The sequence below is a fragment of the Carlito syrichta genome, unplaced genomic scaffold, assembly GCF_000164805.1.
Source record: "Carlito syrichta isolate Samal-C Ts95f unplaced genomic scaffold, Tarsius_syrichta-2.0.1 Scaffold302418, whole genome shotgun sequence".
Classification (NCBI taxonomy): domain Eukaryota; kingdom Metazoa; phylum Chordata; class Mammalia; order Primates; family Tarsiidae; genus Carlito; species Carlito syrichta.
The window spans coordinates 343,334-367,498 of record NW_007246514.1 but is presented as its reverse complement, the minus strand read 5'-3'; the positions used below and the strand labels follow the sequence as shown (position 1 = coordinate 367,498).

At 42.4% G+C, this 24,165-nt stretch overlaps 1 protein-coding gene across 1 annotated transcript in view; it reads right to left on the bottom strand.

Moving 5' to 3' along the window:
- NSUN7 (NOP2/Sun RNA methyltransferase family member 7) overlaps positions 1–23,119 on the bottom strand; it is a 45,841-nt gene extending 22,722 nt beyond the window's left edge. The window contains exons 1-6 of the mRNA XM_021711631.1: positions 22,801–23,119; positions 17,431–17,489; positions 16,838–16,968; positions 10,954–11,106; positions 10,147–10,330; positions 8,877–9,081 (exon numbers count right to left, since the gene is read on the bottom strand). Coding sequence (XP_021567306.1) covers positions 8,877–9,081; positions 10,147–10,330; positions 10,954–11,106; positions 16,838–16,968; positions 17,431–17,489; positions 22,801–23,119 — 1,051 coding nt within the window. The remainder of the gene's footprint in view (positions 1–8,876; positions 9,082–10,146; positions 10,331–10,953; positions 11,107–16,837; positions 16,969–17,430; positions 17,490–22,800) is intronic.
- Positions 23,120–24,165: the final 1,046 nt, after the last annotated feature.

Sequence of the window (24,165 nt, the reverse complement as noted above, 5' to 3'; positions counted from 1 at the left end):
TGAGACTCCAACTCAAAAAAAAAAAAAAAAAAAAATTTGTCTATTTTATTTCATTCTACTTTTCTCTGTTCTCTTCATTGCTGTTATTGTATCTTGGACTCAGGGGGTACATACATGTACCCATTGCATCGTCATATAGAGTGGTGGTGGGGAGTGTGTCTTAGTGAACACATACCACAATCAGTGAACATTGTGATTTGCAAGTAGTTTCTGAATCCTCTATTTGACTTTCAAAACTACAAGAGACAGCAAAGCTTCCCACCTACAGTCCTGTTTCAAAATAAAACAAATGCAGAGCCCAGATCAGGGAAGAATAGAGGGCTGAGCAAACATCAAAAGTGAAAGCCTCTCCCATTGCCACTGAATAATGAAACTAAAGAGAAAAGCAAGAGACCTGTCACAAATGAGGAAAAACCAATGGAAGACCACAGGTAATTTCAAGTGTGGCAAAGAGAAAATGCCTGAAAAATAAGACCTCAGAGGCCAAACAATGGAAGTCACCAATGGCTAGCCCCAGAATATGACAGGTACTAGGGAATGAATGGAAAGAGTAAACAAGACTCAAGAAAGACCAGATGCAGCATTGAAGGAACTTGTAACAGAAATTTGGGGCATAAAAAAAATTTCATCCAAGAAATAACAAGATGACAAGCATGGAAAGCAGAATTAATCTAGCAGAAGAATCTTAGAACTTGACAAACAGAACATGGAATTAACTCAATCTGTAAAAAACATAGAAAGAAAACTCAGAAAGAAAGAACAAAACCTACAAGAGATGTGCGATTATATCAAGAGGTTAAACCTATGCCCGAATGGTATGCCAGAAAAAGAAAGGGAACACCTTGAAGCAAGTATTCCAGGAGGTTATCCAAGAAAACTTTCCCCATCTCACCAAAGATATGACCAGCCAAACACAGGAGATACAGAGAATCCCCACAAGACATCAAATGAGAAGACCAACCCCTTGACACATAGTAATTCACCTACACAAAGTAGGCACAAAAGAAAAAATTCCTAAAGGCAGCAAGAAAGAAAGGTCAGACTATCTGATTGGAAAACCAATCAGAATGGCAGCAGACCTATTGGCAGAAACACTACAAGCAAGAAGGGACTAGAGCCCAATATTCAACATCCTCAAAGATGAACAATTTCAACCAAGAATTTCCTATTCAGCCAAGCTCAACTTCATCAGTGATGGAGAATTAAAATCCTTCCCAGACATCCAATCCCTAAGAGATTATGCAGCTTCCAGACTAGCTCTAGAGGACACACTTTAAAAGGTATTAAGCACAGAAGAAAGAAAAAAAAAAGAATGACCACACACTTCCCAGGAGAACAGCAGAGCACAGAATCAACAGAGAAAATATCGCAACAACAAACTTGAAAACACAAACATACATCAACCCCAAAGTTAAAAGAAAACAAGCAAACAAGGGAAAAAATTTATAAGAACCTTATGACAGGGATAAACAATCACACTTCAACAATCAGCCTGGATGTGCATGGACTAAATGCACCACTGAAAAGAAACAGAATGGCAAGCTGGATAAGAAACCATGACCCAATTATTTGCTGCATCCAGGAAACTCATCTTACTACAAGGGACGCACACAGACTCAAAGTTAAAGGATGGAAAATGAGGTTCCAGGCAAATGGATCACCAACAGAAGTCACCATCTTAATATCAAACAAAACAACCTTTAAGCTACCGAAAATTTAAAAAGATATAAAAGGACACTACATAATGATAAAAGGTTCAATCCATCAACAAGAAATATCCATCTTAAACATATATGCACCCAACACAGGAGCACCAGCATTTATAAAGCAACTACTAAGTAAACTAAAAAAAGATATTGACTCTAACACTATTATAGCAGGGGACTTGAATACCCCACTAACAGCCCTAGATAGATCATCAAGGCAAAAAATCAACAAGGAGATCCAGAACCTAAACTTGACATTCAACCAAATGAACTTAACGGATATCTACAGAATATTCCACCCAACAATCACAGAATATACATTCCATTCATCACCACATGAACATACTCTAAGATTGTTCACATCCTTGGCCATAAATCAAGCATAAACAAATTCTATAAGGTTGAAATATTGCCATGCACCTTCTCAGACTACAGTGGAATAAAAATAAATATTAGCACCAACAAAATTTCCCCAAAGCCCACAAACACATGGACACTAAACAGCATGATGCTGATCAATTAGTGGGTCAAAACTGAAATCAAAATAGAAATTAAGAGATTCCTGGAAACAAATGAAAATGAAGAAACATGTTACTAAAACCTCTGAGATGCCATGAAAACAGTTCAAAGAAGGGAATTTATATCTCTATGAACACAAATCAAGAAAATGGAAAGATCACAAGTTGATAGCCTAACAAATCACTTAAAGGAGGTGGAAAGAGAAGACCACCAAAACCCTAACTTTAGCAGAAAAATCCAGATCACCAAAATAAGAGCCCAAATACAGGACATAAAAACAAAAGCATCATTAAAAACATCAACAAAACAAAAAGCAGGTTCTTTGAAATAACTAACAAGACTGATGGACCCCCTAGCCAGAACAACCAAGAAAAACAGAGAAAAAGCCCAAATAATCACAATCAGAAATGCAAAAGATCAAATCACAACTGACCCCAAAGAAATGCAAAAGATTATCAGAGAATACTATGCACATCTGTATGAAAACAAACTTGAAAATCTAAATGAAATGGAGGACTTTCTGACATCACACAACCTCCCCAGGTTGAAACAAGAAGACATTGAGACACTAAATAGACCAATAACAACCCAGGAAATTGGCTCTGTCATAGAAAAAAAAAAACTACCTAAAAAAAAAAGCCCTGGACCAGATAACTTTCCAGCAGAATTCTACAAAACGTATAAGGAGGAGCTGATACCAATCCTATTGAAAGTATTCCAGGCAATTGAGAGAGATGGAATTCTCCCAAAATCATTTTATGAAGTTAACATCACACTGACACCCAAACTGGGTAAAGAGCCAACAAAAAAAAGAGAACTACAGGTCAATATCCCTTGTGAGCATAGATGCAAAAATCATCAACAAGATTCTAGCAAATTTGATCCCAAAACACATTTCAAATTTCATCCACCATGACCAAGTAGGCTTCAGTCCCAGGTTGCAAGGCTAGTTCAACATCTGCAATACCACAGATGTAATTAAATCCATCAACAGATGTAAAAACAAGAACCAAATGATTATATCATTAGATGCAGAAAGTTTTTATAAAAGTTTTTTATAAAATCCAGCATCCCTTCTTGATAAAAACCCTCAAACACCTAAGTATAGAAGGAACATACCTCAAAATAGTAAGTGCCATCCATGATAAACCCACAGCTAGCATATTGCAAAATGGACAGAAACTGGAAACATTACCCCTAAAAACTAGAACAAGACAAGGCTGCCCACTCTCACCTCTCTTGTTCAACATTGTGTTGGAAGTCCTAGCTAGATCAATTAGACAAGAGAAGGAAATAAGGGGTATCCAAATAGGAAAAGAGGAAGTTAAGCTATCCTTCTTTGCTGAGGATATGATCCTATACCTTGAAAATCCAAGACAATCCGTCAAAAACCTGCTTGCACTGATAAAGGACTTTGGCAAAGTGTTGGGGTACAAAATAAATGTGCAAAAGACAGTTGCATTCTTATACACCAACAACAACCAAAAGAGAACCAAATAAAAAGCACAATCCCATTCACAATAGCCACACCAAAAAAAAAAAAGAAAAGAAAAGAAAGAAAGAAATACCTTGGCATCTTCCAAATTAGATAAGTGAAAGACCTTTACAATGAGAACTACAAAACTCTGCTCAAAGAAATCCAAGAAGACACAAACAAATGGAAAAACATTCCATGCTCATGGATAGGAAGAATCAACACTGTTAAGATGTTCATCCTACCAAAGGCAATCTGCAGATTCAGTGCAATACCCATTAAATTACCAATATCATTCTTTTCAGACCTGGAAATGACAGTACAGAAATTCATATGGAAACATAAATGACCATGAATAGCCAAAACAATCCTTAGCAAAAGAAACAAAGCAGGGGTTATCACACTTCCAGACTTCAAACTTTACTGTAAGCCTACAATAATCAAAACAGCCTGATATTCGTACAAGACCAGGCATACAGACCAAGGAACAGGATAGCGATTCTGGAAGTAAAGCCTCAATTTCTCAACCAACTCTTCTTTGACAAAGCCTCCAACAACAACCACTGGGGAGAGGAGAACCTATTCAGTAAATAGTGCTGGGAAAACTGGCTGATCACATGCAGATTTAACAGGAACCCTATCTATCACCATACACAAAAATTAATTCTAAATGTATCAAAGACCTAAATGTAAAATGTCAAACTATAAGAATCTTAAAAAATGCAGGAGATACCCTTAGGGAAATTGGAACTGGCAACCAATTCCTGATCAAAACCCCAGGTACCCATGCCATAAGAGATAAGATAGACAAGTGGGACCTCATCAAACTGACAAGCTTCTACAAAGCAAAAGAAACCATCAAGAGATTGGGGAGACAGCCCACAGAAGGGAAAAAGTATTTGTCAACTGTATGTTTTACAAAAGCCTAACATCTAGGATCTACAAGGAACTCAAACGCGCTGAAAGGAAAAAAACAAACAGCCCCATTCAAAAGTGGGCAAAAGACATGAATAGACAGTTCTCAAATGAAGACACACGGGCAGCCAACAGACACATGAAAAAGTCCTCAGCCTCACTAATTATCAGAGAAATGCACGTCAAAACCACATTGAGATACCACCTAACCCCAGTAAGAATGGCCACCATTATTAAAACAATAACAGATGCTGGCAAGGATGCAGAGAAAAAGGAACGCTTCTACACTGCTGGTGGGAATGCAAACTAATGCAGCCTCTTTGGAAGACAGTGTGGCTGGCGATTTCTGAAAGAACTAGAAATTGGCCTTCCATATGACCCAGCAATCCCCCTGCTGGGAATATACCTGGAGGAACTCAAGTCATTCTGCCAAAAAGATACCTGCACACACGTTTGTTGCAGCTCTATTCACAATAGCAAAAACATGGAACCAACCATGCTGTCCATCAAAACTGGAATGGATTTTTAAAATGTGGTACATATATATACACAATGGAATGTTATGCAGCCATAAAGGACAAACATATGGACTTTGCAGCAACTGGATAGATGTAGAGTTTATCGTACTCAGTGATCTATCACAGAAACAAAGAACAAAGGACCATATGTTCTTACTCATAAGTGGACCTTGAACAACTATCATAATACTATAAGAAGTTATTGGCAGTAGTGGGAAACTGCCAGGGGAGGGGGGTTGGGATTGGCAGTTGAGAGAAACTACCAGGGGAGGGAGGGACACACCATATCAACAAGTGTACCTGCATAATGAATATTTGTATACCTAACCCTGAATTGTATCTCACAACTTTAAAATGAAAAAAATAAAAACATTAAAAAAAAAAAATCCAGTATGAACATTCTGTGTTCTCTATTTCAAGAATTCAGTTCATGTATTTTAATGTGTTTAATGTTATTTCTATATCTTAATGTTATGTATAAAATATATATAAATTTACATGTTTATTTTGTTTAATGTAATATCCTATTTGCCCAGGCTGGAGAGCAGTAGCACCATCACAGCTCACCACAGCCTCAACCTCCTGGGCTCAGGCGATCCTTCTGCCTCAGCCTCCAGAGTTCCTGGGACTATTGGCACATGCCACCACACCTGACTAGCTTTTTAAATTTTCTGTAGAGACAAGGTCTTGCCATGATGCCTGGGCTGGTTTCGAACTCCTAGGCTCAAGTAATTCTCCAGCCTCGGCCTCCCAAAATTCTGGAATTATCGGCATGGGCCACCACACCCAGACTCATGTTGTCTTTTCTAATGTCTGTTTTCTCTCCTTCTTTATTTTCTTTTAGATTGGTATTCCAACTCTATATTCCATTCCTCTTCCCTCTTGACTATTAATTACATATTATTTTATTATTTGTTTACTGATTATCCCAGAAATTGTAGCACATGTTACTGACTTATTATAATTTACTATTTTTACTACTTCCTGGAAAACCAAAAACCATAGAGGACCTTAATTTCCTTTTGGCTAAAGTATATGCCATTGTTTTAAATACATGTAACATACAATATTTTAGTCCCACAGACATTAATTTGCAACCTCATTAGACACTAGATTTTTAAAAATTTATACATTTTAATCTTTTTTTTTAAAGAGATAGGGTCTTGCTATGTTGCGCAGGCTTGTATTGAACTCCTGGCCTCAAGCAGTCCTCCTGCCTCAGCCTCCCAAAGTGCTGAGATTACAGGCATGAGCCATCACGCCTGGCCTACACATTAGATTATAATAATTTTGATGTATCTATGTACATTTTCATTGTTTCATAAAATGTATCTTACCATTTTCATTGTTCCTCATTTCTTTCAGCATTTTCAACTTTCTATATAATATTCCTCTACCCAATGTATCTTTAGTATTTCCTTTATTGTGTCTATGAGTGGCAGACTCTCAAATTTTACTGGAGAATATCTTTATTTCAATGGATACTTTTGCTGGATATAAAGTCTAGTTTGGCAGTTTCTTTCAGCACTATGAAAGATTTAATATTTTTCTGGCATCAATTATGTCTGTTGAAAACTTAGTTACCAGGCTGGGCATGGTGGCTCACGCCTATGATCCCAGCACTTTGGGAGGCCGATGAGAGAGCCCATGGGTTCGAGACCAGCCTGGGCAAATTGGTGAGACCTCATCTCTATAGTAAATCAAATAATTAGTCAGGCATGGTTGTGCATGCCTGTAGTTCTAGTACTTGGAAGGTTGAGGTGGAAGGCTCGCCTGAGCCCAGCAGGTGGAGGCTGTGGTGGCCGGGAGCATGCCACTGCCCCCTCCAGCCTGGGTGGCAGATTGAGACTCCTACTAAAAAAATAAAAGAATCAAAAGAAAACTTTGCTACCAGTTTTATTGCTATTCCATTCACAGTAATATGTAATTTCTCCCTGGCTGTTCGCCACTGCCCTTTGTCTTTGGTTTTCAGCAGTTATACCATGATATGCCTAGTTTGTTGTCTGTTTGGATTGCTATAACAAAATACCATAGAATGGAATGAGTAGCTTGTGAACAACAAAGACTTCTCACACTTCTGCAGGCTAGAGAGACCAGGGCACCAGCAGATTCAGTGAGCACCCACTTCTCATAGATGGCGTCTGTTACCTGTGTCCCTGCATGGCAGAAAGGGGCAGTGAGCTCTCTGGGGTCTCATTCCTAAGAGCACTAATCCCATTCCCAGAGAACCCACCTCCTGATGCTATCATCTTGGGGTTAGGATTTTAACATACGAATTTCAGGGAAACACAAGCATTCTGATCATAGCATATGTTTTCCATATATTTATTCTTATTAGAGTTGACAGGGCTTCTTTAATCTGTGGCTTAATGTCTTTCATCCATTTTAGAGAATTCTCAGCCTGAAATTCAAATGATGCTTCTTCCCAATTCCCTTTCTCCTCCTTTCCACACTGACCATCGAGTCTCCTGCCTGTCCTGTGGCCTCTTTTATGCTGTTCCTTTTGTCTCCCATGCTGGCATCTGGACATTTTTTTCTGGTCCATCAGTTAACTGTTTCTTTAGTGTTGTATGATTTACTGTTAAACTTATCCATTTATTTACTAATTTAATATGGATCTTTTTTCAGTCCCAGAACTTTCTTTTGGCTCTTTATTATTGATTCCAGCTCTCTGTAAAATTCTAAAACGTGGGATTGACTTCCTCCACCAAATTAGTCACAGTTTTCTTGAAGTTCACGTCTGATCTATCTGGATCTTTGGTGAGTCTGCTTCTACTGCTGTGCTTTCTCTTTATCTGTCCTATATTATGTTCTTACTTGTCAGATTTTTGCTTGTTTGTTTTGGTAGCCAACATTGCATTTGAAAAAATTTAGAGATAAATGGAGACCAAGGCTAATGTTATCTTCTTCCAGAGAGAATTTACGTTTGCTTCTGTCAGGCAGCAAAGCCCAAGCTCCAGCAATCCCAGATCCCCTTGATATAATTAAGAACAAGAGGCCTGGAACTCGGCTGCGATCCTCTGGAGGATGGTCACCATCCAGGGTGTCCTCCTGGGCTCTAGGTGAGCCTGTGTATGTGCCAGGCTACCTCTCCTGTCGGGTCCTCAGTTCCACTTTCTGTCTCCCTATCCCTGAGAATTTGTCAAAAGTTTTGCTGATTTTCTCAGCCTCACTGAAATGATAATAAAATGTGGTCTTTAGTTAGCCTGATCCAACCAAACATTTCTTAAAAAAAAACAAGAAGTGACTTTTTTTAAGCTCTTCCTCTGATGGGTCATGCTTTTCCCTAAGGTTTGGCCTCCCTCCCCTACCTCGGGGAGGTGAATCTCCTCTCTCTCTCTCTAATTTACTTTCTAAATAAACTATATTTTCCAATCTAAAAAAAATAGAAGCCTGAGAGATTTAACTTCTAGTCTCAGACGTTTTTATCACTTAAACACATGATTTTGTTCTTATTTAATAAATGATAACGTTTTTACAATCTAATTTAACCAAGTGTTGTTTGAGCTTCAAATTATATAGTAACTAAATGTCAAACCCTGTTCCAAAGCACCAACATATTAATTAATTTAACCTAGAGTTGTATAACCAAATGAAGAAGCAAGAACAGCCTGATATAATATAGATCAATAAGGATTTCAGAGTTGACATATAGAGTTTTCACATCACAAAAAACTAATAAAGCATGTTTAACATTCTAAGATCTGGTAGAACAATAACCACCAAATAAATATGTGTACATACTTTTACATCCCATTTTTGCGAAAAGGTTCTTCAAGTCAAGATACTTAGCTTGTATTCCACACACAAATATTTTTGAGGTATTATTACTTGTTAAGATTGACATATGGGCGACTGTGTACCATGAACCTGTATTGACCATTAAGATATCATCATCCATATTTAATAGGGCCTTTACAGAATGGACAGCAAGACTTCGAGATTTGTCCTACAAGAGAACAGTATGATTAGAAGGGTTTGACAAGAAACATAAGCTGACTGCTTTTGCTTTAGATAAAAGAAAGTACTTGTTAGTAATCTTGAAGAGATACTTAACCCATTTTTAGTTTAAAATTTCTTAATATCTCTAAATGAAAAGCTAACAAAGATAAATGATAAACAAAAAACATAACTTTGCTTAGCCTCAATTATGACTATTACAATTTAATTTTTGTATTGCACAAATGTAATCCCCAAATCTTTTAAATATGATCAGTAGATCAGTGGTGTCCTCTCTTAGATCCCATCCTTACCCCTTCACAAAAACCCATTCATCTGCTACTTCCATATTTTTCCTTCCAATGATGTTGTCACTTAAATTGCTACTTGCTCACAGAGACTAAAATGAAGATGTTTGAGAAGCTTAGTCAAGGGGACTTGACAGATTGGGCTTCTGCAGTTGGTTTCAGTGTTTGATGGCATAAGAGATTCTCCCCAAGAATTTGTGTGTGGTGAAGGGATAAACCTGAGAAGACCAAGGTAAATCTGAGGCAAGAATCGGAATCTATGGATGTGAACATGAATTTACACCTAACTTTTGGACCTTTTTGTTCTATTGAAACCACATTCCACCTCACATTCTCTGTTGCTAGTCTTTAAACACCTCTTACAAATCAAAGCTGTAAGACTACATTAAAGAGATTATGAAAAAGTATTCCATATTGCCTTTTCAAACGCAAGATGGCACTAGCATCTCCCCAGAAATAAAAGAAACGGTCTCGTTGTGTCTTCTCTTGATCCCTCCCTTCAAATAGAAAAGTACAGCCTTAAAGCCAGCAATGCAAATCTAGAAATCTGGGAGAAGGGTATGCTCCTTATACCATCACGCGAGACAAGGACGCCAGGGTGTAATGGGAGCGCCGACTGCAAGAGGCTCACGTCGTTCAGGCAACAATCAGGCCTATCACACCTCCCTGAGAGTCCATAAAAAAGGTCAACGGTGTTAGGTCTTATTTTTAAGTGGAGGGATTCTTTGAGTTGTTGAGAATCACAATGCAAGTAAATATTAGTTTACCTGAAAAATAAGTTTATAATCTTTGAAAAGATCTGTATTTGTAAGATCATTTTTAAGATGAGATGGAAAAATTAAGACATCACAGCAATGTTGGTCCACAGCAAAGACCTTATCATCAATGTGCAAGACAGATTTCACTTTATGATAGCCTCTCCTCTTCAGATTAGTATATACTTCTTCAGGGCTGTGAATATGAAACATTAGCTTATCATTGCAAATACCATACATTTTAATGTATTTGACACAAACGCCTTTTTCTGCAATGATGAAAAATACCACTGCATATACTACATCTAATGGAACACACCATTTTAGTCAGTGATAACTTAAAAGGTAACTGGAGACAGAAAAGTCAACCTATTTATGTGATCACCTTTGGAAGTTTGGAACTGACCTATGAGTCCCTAATCACTCCCTAGACATATCCCACACCCCTTGAAAAGTTCCTATTTCTTTATTGTGTTACTTTAAAAGGATGGAAACTAGCTGGGTTCAGTGGTTCATACCTGTCATCCCAGCACTTGGGAGGCGGAGGCGAGAGGAATGCCTGGGCCCATGGGTTTGAGACCAGCCTGGGCAACATGGCGAGATCTCATCTCTACAGTAATTCAAAAAGTTAGCACATGCCTGTAGTTCCAGCTTCTTGGAAGGGTGAGGTGGAAGGATCACCTGAGCCCATAGGTCGAGGCTGCGGTGGCTGTGAGTATGCCATTGCACTCGAGCCTAGGTGGCAGAGTAAGACTTCAACTCAAAAAAAAAAGGATGGAGATCTGAAATGTAAATAAAGACTTTGATTGAAACACTTACCTGATTTTACAAGTGTTTATCCAAGCATAAAGTGGTAGAGTGGAGGCCCTGAGCTCCTGTGCCCTGACAGTCTCTGGCAGAATGTGGTAGATGGACAGGGCATCGTGTTTGATGCGACATCTTGCCAGTGCTGCAGCCAATTTTGTCTTAAAACTAGAGACAGAAAAGCCATCCTTGAGCTACTGCATCTGAGACAAGACTACCATTTTCCACTAGGAACATTAACAGATTACATTTAGAATTTTGACAAATTCTTCTATAATTCCACTTAAGATTTTTGAAGTCTAAAAGAAAAATAGCTGGGCTTGGTGGCTCAGTCTGTAATACCAGAACTTTGGGAGGCTGAGGTGAGTGGATTACAAGCCCATGGGTTTGAGACCAGCCTGGGCAACTTGGTGAGACCTCGTCTTTACTATAAAATCAAAAATAGCCGGGCATGGTAGTGCACGTCTATAGTTCCGGCTACTTGGAAGGCTGAGGTGGAAAGATCACAGAGCCCAGCAGGTTGACACTGGAGTGGCCGTGAGCGTGTGGGCCACTGCATTTCAGCACGGGCGAAGGAGTGAGACTCCAACTCAAAAAATAAATAAAAATAAAAATAAACCGTATTTGAAAATACATCCAATAATCCTGATGCCTTTTTTCGTTTTGTTTTTGCTGCCCCTGTGTAGTTGTGCAATTTTTCAAATATTATATTGATTGCTGGTGGGAAGACAAATTTTATTTAGTGAAAAGGGTTCAGGATTTAGAGTCAGACAAACTTGGAGTTAAATACAGTTTCCATCACCTATTAGCTGCGTGTCCTCAGAAATGTTACTTAACTTTCTTTCTCAGCTTTAGTCTTCTCATCTGTAAAAAGGGGTCAACTTACCTTGCTGTTAATACAGTGATTACCAATCATGTGTGCAAAATCCTTAGCACAGTACCTGGTACATAGCAGGTACTATTACAGACTACTTATTGTGATCACAGATGACAACAGCACAGTATTGATCAGATGAAAGAACTTTCAAGAACCTGTATCAAGTTCTTCCCAGTTCTGAATATCCCATGCTTCAAAATTCCAAATAATTGAAGAAAAACAGGAACTGGTTACATCGCCATGAAGGCCTAATGATTTTTCTTGATCTCACTGCCCAGAGTTTTAATGAACGAGACGACAGGACTTCTTGGCCCTCTTTCACAGCATTCCACAGCAGGGGTCCAACTGGCATAAACCTCAAGGATACGCTGGAGAGAGAACCAGGAAGAGCCAAGTGCAGCCTGCGCTGTGGCTGGTGTGGCAGAGGGAAGATTCTCCCAGGAGATCAGCATCAGGCCCGCCTGCACGGTCGCAAGGAATGCTGGGAGGCAGGGTTGGTGTTCTTCCCATTAATCTCAGTCATTTTTTAGCACCAACTGTTAAATGCTACTTTCTTTTCCCTATGCCCGAAGTGTCCCTGGCTTAAATTTCTTATCTACTCAATAGAATGAGAACATGTCTCCGGAAAAATGGCTAACGTAGGAATAAGTTTGCATGTATGTTGAGGGAGAAAATACAGAGACGCTTGGGAGGGAGAGGGAAGAGTCACCAAACATTAGTCTTTAGAACTGCAATAAAATTAGGTTTGTCTAGTTCTATGTCTAACTGTTGCAGAACAAGGGACGCTAAAAAAAGGCACAGTACGTTAGTGCACATTAAAAAATAAATTAATATAAAGGGGGGCCAGGCTCAGTGGCTGTTTGTAATCCCAGCACTCTGGGAGGCCAAGGCAAGTGAACTGCCTGAACCCACGGGTTCGAGACTAGCCCGGGCAACTTGGTGAGACCTTGTCTCTACAATAAATCTAAAATTATCCAGGCATGGTAGTGCGTACCTATAGTTTTGGCTACTTGGAAGGCTGAGGCAGAAGGATCGGCAGAGTCCAGCAGGTCAATGCTAGGGTGGCCGTGAGTGTGCTATGGCCCTCCAGTCTGGGCTACAGAGTGAGACTTCAATTCAAAAAAAAAAAACATACATATATAAAAGGAGTGGGCTAATGTTCTATATATTTCACACTGTGAGGCAGTCCTGAGTGTAGATTGGTTTTGATTAAACAGTACTTCCAAATACCTACTTGGTTTAAATCTATAATAATAAATGACTGACTGAATTACTCAATCATTAAACATAAAAACTAGAAAAAAGAAACAGAAAAATATGTGTTGTGTCTATGGAGGGGTACAGGGAGAACTAATTCTCTAAATTTCCAGATGGTATTTTGGACTGTGAATTTTAACATCATCTAATCCAGTAAAAATAATTTACAGCAGAGATGCAGTTATCAAGCTTGCTATGCAAATATTCTGTATTAGACTGAGGAAAAAGGCAACCCAATGCTACCGAGATAAGAAGATGCCTGCATCTGTAAACGAAATGTCCTGTGGTTCCTTCAGACACCCCCTTAGCCCTAAGTCAGAAAGTCCACCATGAAGCACAGCAGCAAAGTCGCCCTTCCCACCCGCCTGCCTCGGAAGCCCTTCCCCATCACAATCTATATGTCATCACAGAGGGCAGTGGCCTGATCACCTCTTCTAGCAACATGCCTGCCACACAGACTGTCAGAGCCTCTTAAAAGTGTCAGCACTGTGTAATTCCCAGGCTTAAACTGTAGATGAGTTCCATCAACTGCAGAACAGAATCCCAGGCCCCTCACCCTATTTGAGGGTGTTCTCAGTTTAACCTGATTCAGTTCTTCCTGCCTTCATTCCCACCACTCTCACCCACAGCCCTATCTCCAGTCACATACTGAACTACTTGCCATGCCTTTATTTATGAATTGATTATTTGTTTGTTGCTTGACTGATTGAAAGAATCTCACTCTGTCACCCAGGCTAGGGTGCAGTGGTGCAATCTCAGCTCACTACAGCCTCTACCTGGGCTCAAGCAATCCTCCTGCCTCAGCCTCCTGAGTAGCTAGGACTACAGGCACATGCCACCATGCCTGGCTATTTATGGAGGTCTCGCTTGTTGTCCAGCCTGGTCTTGAACTCCTGGCCTAAGGTGATCCTCCTGCCTCAGTATCCCAAAGTGCTGGGATTATAAGCGTAAACCACAGCACCTGACCCTGCCACTCTCATACCCTATGACATGCAAGTCATGCTCCCTCTTTCTGTCTTTCACATTCTCCAGCTGAAGAAGCGCAGCCCCTCACACCTGCCCACAGCCTCCTGGCCGTCCTTCCTGCAACACTCCCAGCCAATCTCATGCCTCCTCTGTCAGCTGCATAAAAGAGTAAGAGCCAACACAGTACTTTCTCTCAGTTTATTTTTATTTTTTTATTGTAGAGACGAGGTCTCATCAAGTTGCCCGCGCTGGTCTCGAACCCGGATGCTCAGGCAATCCACTTGCCTCAGCCTCCCAAAGTGCTGGGATTACAGGCTAAGCTACCGAGCCCAACCATCCCTCAGCTTACTTTTTAGGTAAATGGGCTTTACTCCTTTTTGGCTTTAACATTTTCAGAAATGGTTATCTAATTTCTGACTCAAGTGTTTAAATGACATTGCCCATGCCTAACACATCAGGAATGGGTTTCTCTTTAAACATAGACTTAATAAAGTCACACACTGTCTAACGACGTTTAGGTCAACAATGGAATGGGTAGACAATGGTGGTCCCATGAGAGTACAGCACTGTATCTGCACTATACCTTTTCTATGTTTAAATATGCTAAGGTCACAAATACCTCCCACTGTGTTACAACTGCCTACCATACTCAGTACAGTCATATGCTGTGTAGGTGCGTAGCCCAGGAGCAATAGGCTAGACCATATAGCCTCAGTGTGCTGCAGGCTAGACCATCCAGGCTCGTGTAAGGACACAATACGGTGTTCACAAAACAACACTGCCTAATGATGCACTTTTCAGGTTGTGTTTCCGTCATGAAGTGATGCAGGGTTGTCTTTTCTTAATGCCAAAGATAATCTTCAATGAATTGCCTGAATTTCCCAGAAAATATAAAATCAGACATCAGTTCTAGAAAAGGTGGAGGGAATGGGAGAATCAAAAGCCCATGAACGTGTTTAAGGGGTCTTCTAGAAAACAAGAAACTCTGGAGCATTTGGGGAATGAGAACCGGGGAAGAAGGAAAAAGACTTAATCTGAGCAAGCGTGTTTATCCTGAAGTGCATGGCGGCTTAGCATCTGTAAGCCACTCCATGGAGACTGCTTACCACGTAATAGAATACAGAGCAAAACAAAAGAAAGAAGAATATCTCAACCTTCTAGAGCTCTGTCTGTTTTCTTAACTAACAGGAAGTCCATCTATTGTCCCAAGTGAAGTCTGAAAGATTCCCTCAAGCCTGAAGCCAGGACTGTCCAAGGCTCCCCTCACTGACTGTCATTCTCTCGGGGACCGAGTTCATACACTGCTTCCCGCCTCATGGCCAAAACCTACACCCTATCAATGTTGCCTATTTTTCTAGTGTGACAGGAGAAATCTAGTCCAGGAGACCCATCGTGACTGTAGAATTATGCTATGAACTTGTCACCCTGTCAGCCATGTGGAATCAACTGTGGGCAGGTCAGAGTCACAGACCAGGGGTTCACTGAGGGCTCAATTTCCAGCACATGCACTTTGAGGACACATTCAAACCACAATACATCCAAACAGCAACATGTAGCATTTGTTGGCCATTTGCTGTGTGTCTGGCTCTAAACTGTGCATTTTAGTTACATTTGTTTCATTAGTTATCCCAAGTACCCTTGGAGATACAACCTGTCATTACCCTCCGGGTGGGCTTCTGTTGACATTTGGGATAAAAAGAAGGCAAATTCAAAACATGTTAGTTTTTTCTTTACTAAGTGGAATTTGTTTTCAATTTAGCAAAATAGTGGGTTCTTATCTACTGTTGGGATTCGCTGATACATGTTAGTCTTTGTGGTTTTTTGTTTTTTTTTTTAACAAAGCTGTAAACAAAGCTAACTGAACAAATAACAGCTGTTTCAAATACAGTTTGATTTATGTGATAAAAATTATCAGGAATTTGTAATGCTTTCCCACTGCTTACAAACTGAATCTTGCAATTCAAGTTTTGAAAAACAACATGATTTTAAGCAAAATATCTAACTTGTTCAAGACTGTTTTCAAAGGAACTCGAGAAATTTAAATGTATAAACTTTTATATTTTTTCCTGTAAATTTCAAGACTTATTTATACATTACACTGTATATAATTTTACCAATAAAAATACCAATATTGGCCAGGCACAGTGGCTCAAGCCTATAATCCCAGCACTTTGGGAGGCCAAGGCATGAGGACTGTCTGAGCCCTGGGGTTTGAGACCAGCCTGGGTACCTTGGTGAGACCTCGTCTCTACAATATATCAAAAAATTAGCCAGGCTCGGTAGCTCAGCCTGTAATCCCGCGCTTTGGGAGGCTGAGGTGAGTGGATTGCCTGAGTCTGTGGGATCGAGACCTGCCTGGGCAACTTGGCGAGACCTCATCTCTACAATAAATCAAAAATTAGCTGGGTGTGGTAGTGCGCGCCTGTAGTTCCAGCTACTTGGAAGGCTGAGGCGGAAGGATGGCCGAACCCCAGCAGGTCAAGGCTGCAGTGGCCAGGAGCAGCCGCTGCACTCTAGTCTGGACGATGGAGTGAGACTCCAACTCAAATATATATAATATATCAAAATATATATATAAATATATCAAAAATTAGCCAGGCATGGTAGTTCGTGCCTGTAGTTCCAGCTACTTGGAAGGTTGAGGCAGAAGGATCACCTGAGCCCAGCAGGTCAATACCAGGGTGGCGGTGAGCGTGCCTGCACTCCAGCCTGGACAACAGAGCAAAACTCTGCCTCAAAAAAAAAATACCAATATTGATTTCATATTAAATATCTTTTTTCTTTTCACTTTTACATTACCTGTTGAGAAAGTTCTCTACCTCTTGAACTTCCGATATAGACTCTTCATGATCAGAAAGGACACGAGTTTGAAATTTTCTATCTTGGAAATCATACAGCATCACAATAATGAGACTACTCAGATGATCTGGCTGGCAAGGGAAAACACACATTAGAAAAAAGTATACAAATAATATCTAATAGCAATATTTTCCATTCCATTATTTTTCATAACAGTAGGAATATGACTTCTTTTACACAGTCTGTTGGATTTGGAGATAGGGAAGGTCTTCAAAATAGAAAAAATCCAGCAAAAAAAACAACCTTTCAAAAGAGACCATTTTTGAATGTTCGCCAAAATGAAAGATATTAGAAGTAGAAAAGTATTTGAAGTATTCAAAGTAGGAAAGAATCTGTTTTAAAGAGGTCTCATAATTAAGCATTAAACCTGAAGGCTTTTTGATACTTTCTTTTAAAAAAAATCATGAGGGCAACCCCGTAGGGTCCCCTCCCACTGTGGGAGCTTTTCTGTCCTCTCAAAAAATCCTGCTTTCTCAAAACAAACAAACAAACAAAAAAATGAGACAAATTAATCCTAAAAGTTATTTACTTACTATTGTGGCACTGGGGAAGATATAGCTGTCTATCAAAATAGTTTCCAAAATATCTTGATCTGGAAGACAAGAGAAATTTATGTTACCAAAAATACCAAAGATGAAAACAGTAACTTTGGAATAAAAATATACTTTAGGCTGGGTGCAAAGGCTCTTGCCTGCAATCTCAGTACTTTGGGAGGCTGAGGTGGGAGAACTGCTTAAGCTCATGAGTTCAAGACCAGCCTGGGCAACACAGCAAGACCTCGTCTCTACAAAAAATAAAAAAATTAGCCAAGTGTGATGGCTTGTACCTGTAGTCCCAGTTACTTGGAGGCAGGAGGATTGCCTGAGCCCAGGAGGTCAAAGTTGCAGCGTGATAGAGTGAGACCGTGACTCAAAATAAAATAAAAACTTTAATCATGGCATCAAATACTTTTACTTTCATATCTAAAATACGCCACCATTCCTCATAAGGACTTAAATTACAACGACCATGATGAAATATTCATAATTTTTATGAAAGCTGGACCTTCTGGCCCAGGATCCACACGGAATCCTAGTCAAAAAGCATGATCTGAATAGCTGGAGTAGTCATGAGAATTCCAACCTTTAATGTATGTCCCTTGAAAAACATTAAAGAGGATTAATTAATAATGTTGAGCAACCATCCCCTTATCCTTTTTATATATTGCTGGGTTTAATTTGCTAATGTTTTCTTTATAATTTTTGTTCTATGTTTATAATGTTGGCCTATAATTTTTTTCTTATTGGTATCAGGGTTATGCAGCCTTATGAGTGGGAACTGTCCTCTCTTCCTCTATTCTTGTGTTAAATTGTTATTATTTCTTTACCATTTGGTAAAACATTGATGTATGAAATTTAATCCAAGACCCAAATGACAGAAGTGAGCCGTGTAAAGACTTGGGGAGAGGTAACATTCCAGGCAGAGGGCATGATCACTGCAAAGGCAGTGAGTGGGAATAGGTGGACGTATTGAAAACCTCACAGGGAACAGGAGTGTTCTTTTTGTTATAATCGCTAAAACTACATGCATTGGATCACAAATTCCTTCATCAGGTGAACAGAAAGCTGGGCCTGGCTTCTGTTCACCCAACGCTTACAGAAAGCCACATCAAATTTCCGTTTTTATTTGGGAGGTGGGAGAGCTAGAAAGAAGTGGCTGATTTGGGAGCACCGGCTCCCAACCCCCCCTGGGAACCATGACCCATGTTCCGGCCACCAGTTAGGCTGTGTGGCCCAGGGTAAGTAACCCCCCTGCCCCATCAGCAGGGGCTCACAGTTTCACACCCAGGTGCTCCCAGGCCAGCCCCTTCCTACTTCGTGGCTCCTTGCCTAGTACCAATTCTTGTCATAGGAAGTACAACCCTCACCGGAATGAAGGAGCTCTAACTCAGCGGCCCTGAGCAGGCTGTGGACTCTGGCAATGGAGGCCGGGACTCCTAGGCAACAGACGAGGTAGAAGGAACAGACGGAGGACAAAACACGGCTTCAGCGCTGCTTTTGCTTTTGCCCCCTAGAGTTCCTATTGAAACTGATCCCACCTCGGAGATGCCCTTGACGTTGTGCAGAGGCGCTGCCTTTGCTTGTCCACAACTTTCCCAACATTCTCACATAGTAATATCCACACGGGTAACCATGTACTTTACACAGATCCTCCTTCATCTACGACGGCGTTGCACCCCAGTGAGCCCACTACAAGCTAAAACCATCACACACTGAAAAGACCTGTGGAACCTCCAACCCATGACAGCGCGGCCCAGCCAGCCTTCAATGTCTCAGAGAGCGGCCACCAGCCAAGCCATCTAACACCAAGGCTGGGCCAGTCACCACATCACGCTTCCTTTCTCATCTTATTCACTTAACAAACCAACCACGCTCTGGGACTCACCAAACCAGCAGGGTTTGCTGAGAGCTGTACAAGCCACCCACCCATGGTGCCAGCAGGTCCCAGCCCCCACTCCTTATCCGCTGCTCTGACCGCCACTCTTTCCCGTGGAGGCCTTTCCTGGAGGAGTACCTGAGCTTCCTCTCTGCCCTTCACCCCACAGGAAGGAAAACTTGAGTTTACAAGAAAGGGAAGGCATGCTGAGGGGTGGTGCCTGGGACCATGGAGCCCCTTGCAGGGTCCTAGGAGGTGGCCTCTTTGGAATAACTGGCCACTGATGGAAGGATCTTTTTTTTTGCCTGGGGCCTTGGTTATGAGCCTGAGCTCTGGGGCAGCCAGAGGCTGAGCCACCAAGGTCAGTCACAGAGCTCTTGTGGAGGGAACCAACCCTCAGTGAGCACAGGCACAGGCAAACTTCAGGGCTGATGACACTCCCTCAGTGCTGGCACTCGTCACTGTCAAGGTAAGGGTGGGAGGGAAACAAGCACACCCCCAGGAAGACCCAATGGCAGCTCTTCCTTGGCTCCCCAGCCTGCCCTGCACATCACACCTCGACTAGCTGATTGTAGTGTCCTTTTACCGAAATCAACTGTGAACACGAGCACACCAGATTTGCAAGCTCTGTGATTCCTTCTAGCAAACTGTTGAGCCTGATGGTGGTCTAGAGAACCCCTGACCACCTGTAATCACTAATTCCCAAAAGCTACAGCCAAACCAGATGACGAGCACTTACTACAGGAGTACATCACACACGAGAAGTCAGAGACAGAATAAAGCCAGAAAAAAGGCCCGCAATTCAATTCGTCTCTCTCTCCCTCCAAGTGTTTTTTTTTTTTGAGTCAGGGTCTCACTTTGTCACCCAGGCTGGAGCACAGTGGCCCAGTTACAGCTCACCGCAGCCTCTGCCTCTTGGGCTCAGGCAATCCTTCCGCCTCAGTCTCCTGAGTAGCTGGGACTACAGACGCACACCACCACGCCTAGCTAATTTTTTTAAAAATTGTTTGTAGAGACAAGGGCACAGTATGTTGCCCATGCTAGTCTCATACTCCTGGCCACAAGTAATCCTCCCACCTCAGCCTCCCAGAGTGCTTGTGTAAGCCATCACGACTGGCTGATTTCTTTTTTAAAGAAACAACTAAATTAGCCAGACAAGGTGACACACACCTGTAGTTCCAGCTACTTGGAAGGCTGAAGCAGAAGGATCATCTGAATCCCGAGATTGAGGCTATGGTGGTTGGGAGCCTAGGCAACAGAGTAAGACTCCAACTCCAAAAAAAAAAAAAAAAAAAGGAAATAAACTTTGTCAGTTTTTCTTCTTTTTAAATATTTAGTATTCCATGAAACATACAGAGATTCTTTGGAGAAAAAAAGGAAATAAAGTAAATTAGCTCCCAATACCCTATTACTGTGACAGAACTCCAACTTAATAAACGCAGGCTACTTTCCATGAGTAATCCTACCTCCTTTAGTAGAAAACTGGCCTTGAGGTTATTTGGTAAAGCAGACTGATGGCCACCTTCATTTCAACAAACATTTTACAGAGCCCTTTAGACCTTTAAAAGGTTAATCAGATAAATATACTTCCTGCCTTGAAAGAGCCGACATACAACAAAGAACATCAGCAAAGGAACAAACAATAAAAGTAAAAATAAATAAAACAACCAAAGGTACACACTTTTTTTTTTTTAGTTGGGGTCTCACTGTGTCGCACAGGCTGGAGTGCAGTGATATGATCACAGCTCACTGCAGCCTTCACCTCCTGGGCTCAGGTGATCCTGTCACCTCAGCCTCCCAAATAGCTGGGACTACAGGCAGGCACCATCACACCCAGTTAATTTTTTTATTTTTCTGTAAAGATGAGGTCTTGCTATGTTGCCCACTCTGGTCTCGAACTTCAGGCTGGGTGCAAACAATCCTCCCGCCTCAGCCTCTCAAAGCGCTGCGATTACAAGCATGAGCCACCACACCTGGCCAAAGGTACATAGCGTTTCATTAATGCAATAATTTTATATAGAACTATAACTTGGGCTTTTCTTATTGATATCTAAAGATTTAGTATTCCATGAGGAAGACAAGTTGCCCATAACAGAATCCTAACATTAACAGTAAATACCGATAAATCAGCACAGCTGCCCTGGCTGCATTTCACTGCTGTAAGGAAAAAAAGCAAAAATGCCCATGCGATGGACTGTGTAAATTACAACAAGCTGATCAGGGGAGAGAAGGAAGAAACAGAGTCTAGATTAAATGGAGGAGGCAAAATGGTGAAGGTCGATTTAAAAGGAAAACAAGAAATTCCAAGCCTGAGAAGATAAAGAATGAGAGCCACAGAGATGGTGCCTCTTGACGCCACACACGCTTTTCTCTGGGACAACGAGTTTCTTCAGTGCTGAGGGACATCGCCTCAGCAGACATCAGAATCACACGTGTGTGTCTGACCAGGGGGCTGCTGATGCCCGAGCACTGTGCTACTGCCTCCCACGTGAGCACTCATGCCAGAGTCCGTGCAGGGGGCATGCCTTCTTGGGGCATCTCTGGGGGCAGGGTGTGCTCACTTCCAGCCAAACTGTCACACAGTCAATTTACACACCAACATAAAGTTCTCAGTCATGGCCAGAGAAAGCACACAGCTCTAGGCCTTGACAGTCTTGGATGCAGCAACACCACGGGGATGACCAGTGCCAAGAGCTGATAAGCAGCTGCCACAGGGGGCCGGAAACACGCGTGTCCTCCAAGCCTGAAGGAACGGGAAAGGGGAACCTGCCAGAGCCCAGCTCCCAGGATGGAAGCCAGGGGCCACAGACGGGGTCAGCTTCAAGGGCGTCATCTTCACTTCAGGGTTTGCTGTTAAATACTGCAGCTCTCCCATGAACCACCCCCCCCCCCAGTTTTATCTTTGGAGGTGCTGTCAGCTAAGTTCTGGGAAGGAGAAACACACACAGGAAGGGAGAAGATGACTGCTCACCCCAGAGGAGTCTTATTCTCGAGGTTCCTAGTGCAGCATAAGGACATTGCACCTGTCTAGGGACAACGCCCTGTGATGGGCACGGGGCAGGGCATCTGCAGCCTGCCAGGGAGGAGCCAACATTCCCTGCAATTGACCAAAGGTAAGCTTTAAAAAAAGCTGGCATGAGCCAGGCTCGGTGGCTCAGGTTTGTAATCTCAGCACTTTGGGAAGCCAAGGTGGGAGGCGGCTTGAGCCAAGAGGTTCAAGAACAGCCTGGGCAACATAATAAGTCCTCATCTCTGTAAAAAGTTAAAAAATGAGCCAGGTGAGATGGTGCACACCTGTAGTCCCAGCTACTCAGGAGGCTGAGGCAGAAGGATCACCTGAGTCCAGGAGGTCAAGGCTGCACTCCAGTCTGGGCTGGGCAACACAGTGAGACCCTGAACCCTGGCATGCAGGAGGCAGGGACCAGGCTGCACCCACAGATTCCCTGTTGTCATTTTCTTGTGCCCACCCTTGAGACTGCACGACTCACATTTCAGGGCACTGAACGCCAACTCATAGGACAAACGCTTCAAGGCTTCATCCTTGGACTCAAACTTGAACAGCGAGGGCAGTGGCTCACTCCCATACTTGATTAAGACTTTATCTGGCGACTTTTCCATCCGAATGCCCTGGAAAATGTTGGCTGCCATCACGTACACCTGGTCTGGGTAGCCTGTTTTCTCGGGGGCACTAGCAGAGCTCTTCCCAGTGGAGGCCACATCACCCGCCAGCGCCAGGTAGGCAAGCTGGGACAGCTCCTCAGTGTCCTTCTCGTTGGGAAACTCCAGCTCACTGGTGGAGTTGGGCATGGTGGCCCCGATGTCACCAACTCAAACTTGAGTTACAGTTAGGCTGTTTCAGGACTCAGTTTCCCTCATGCCTGCAGCATGGTCTCTGTGAAAAGAGAGTGCAACCTCGGTAAAGCGTTATTCCTGAAGCCCCACATGATGGCCACCTGCGTGTGGCCTTAAAGACTAAGAGGTGACATTTACTGGCCCATCCGAGCACCTCACACTTAGAGCCGCAGACGAGACACATCCACATACTCAAAAAAGGGAGGATGGCCAAGGGTGGTGGCTCGCACTTGTGATCCCAGAGGCTGGAGGCTCGCTAGAGGCAGGTAGTTCTAGACCAGCCTAGGCAACATAGGGAGACCCTCCCCCCGCCACCCTCAAGAATTGAGAAATGAAAATAAAGACAAAAAAGGGAGGATGGCTGGGTGTGGTGGCTCACACCTGTAATCCTGGCCTTCAAGAGGCCAAGGTGGGGGTGGGGGATGCCTGACAGAGTTCTAGACCAGCCTGGACAACATAGCAAGCCTCCCCCCACCACACACACACACAAAATTAATTGACCAAAAAAAACAAAGACAAAAAAGGGAGGATGGTGGGGTGTGGTGGCTCATGCCTGTGATCCCAGCTTGTGGGAGGCCAAAGCAGGAGGATCGCTTGAGGCAGGTAGTCCTAGACCAGCCTGAGCAACACTGCTCAGGCAACACTGCGAGACCCCCTCTCTACAAAAAATAAGAATTAACTGACAAAATAAAACAAAGACAAGAAAGGAAGGATGGCTGGGCGCTGTAGCTCAGCCCTGTAATCTCAGCATTTGGGGAGGCCGAGGCGGGAGGATCGCTTGAAGCCAGGAGTTCGCGGCCAGCCTAGACAACATAGCGAGGGGCCATTCCTATTAAAAGTAAAATAAAAAATGTTTCTCAAAGATAAGAAAGGGAGGAAGGGTGGGGAGGCGTCTGGAGCTTCGCCTCCGCGGAGATCGGCGACTTTCGCCGGGGACAGACTCCCCGGAGGCAGCGTCTGCGGCCCCGCGATCCCCCCTACCCGAGGGCGGACGCGTCCCG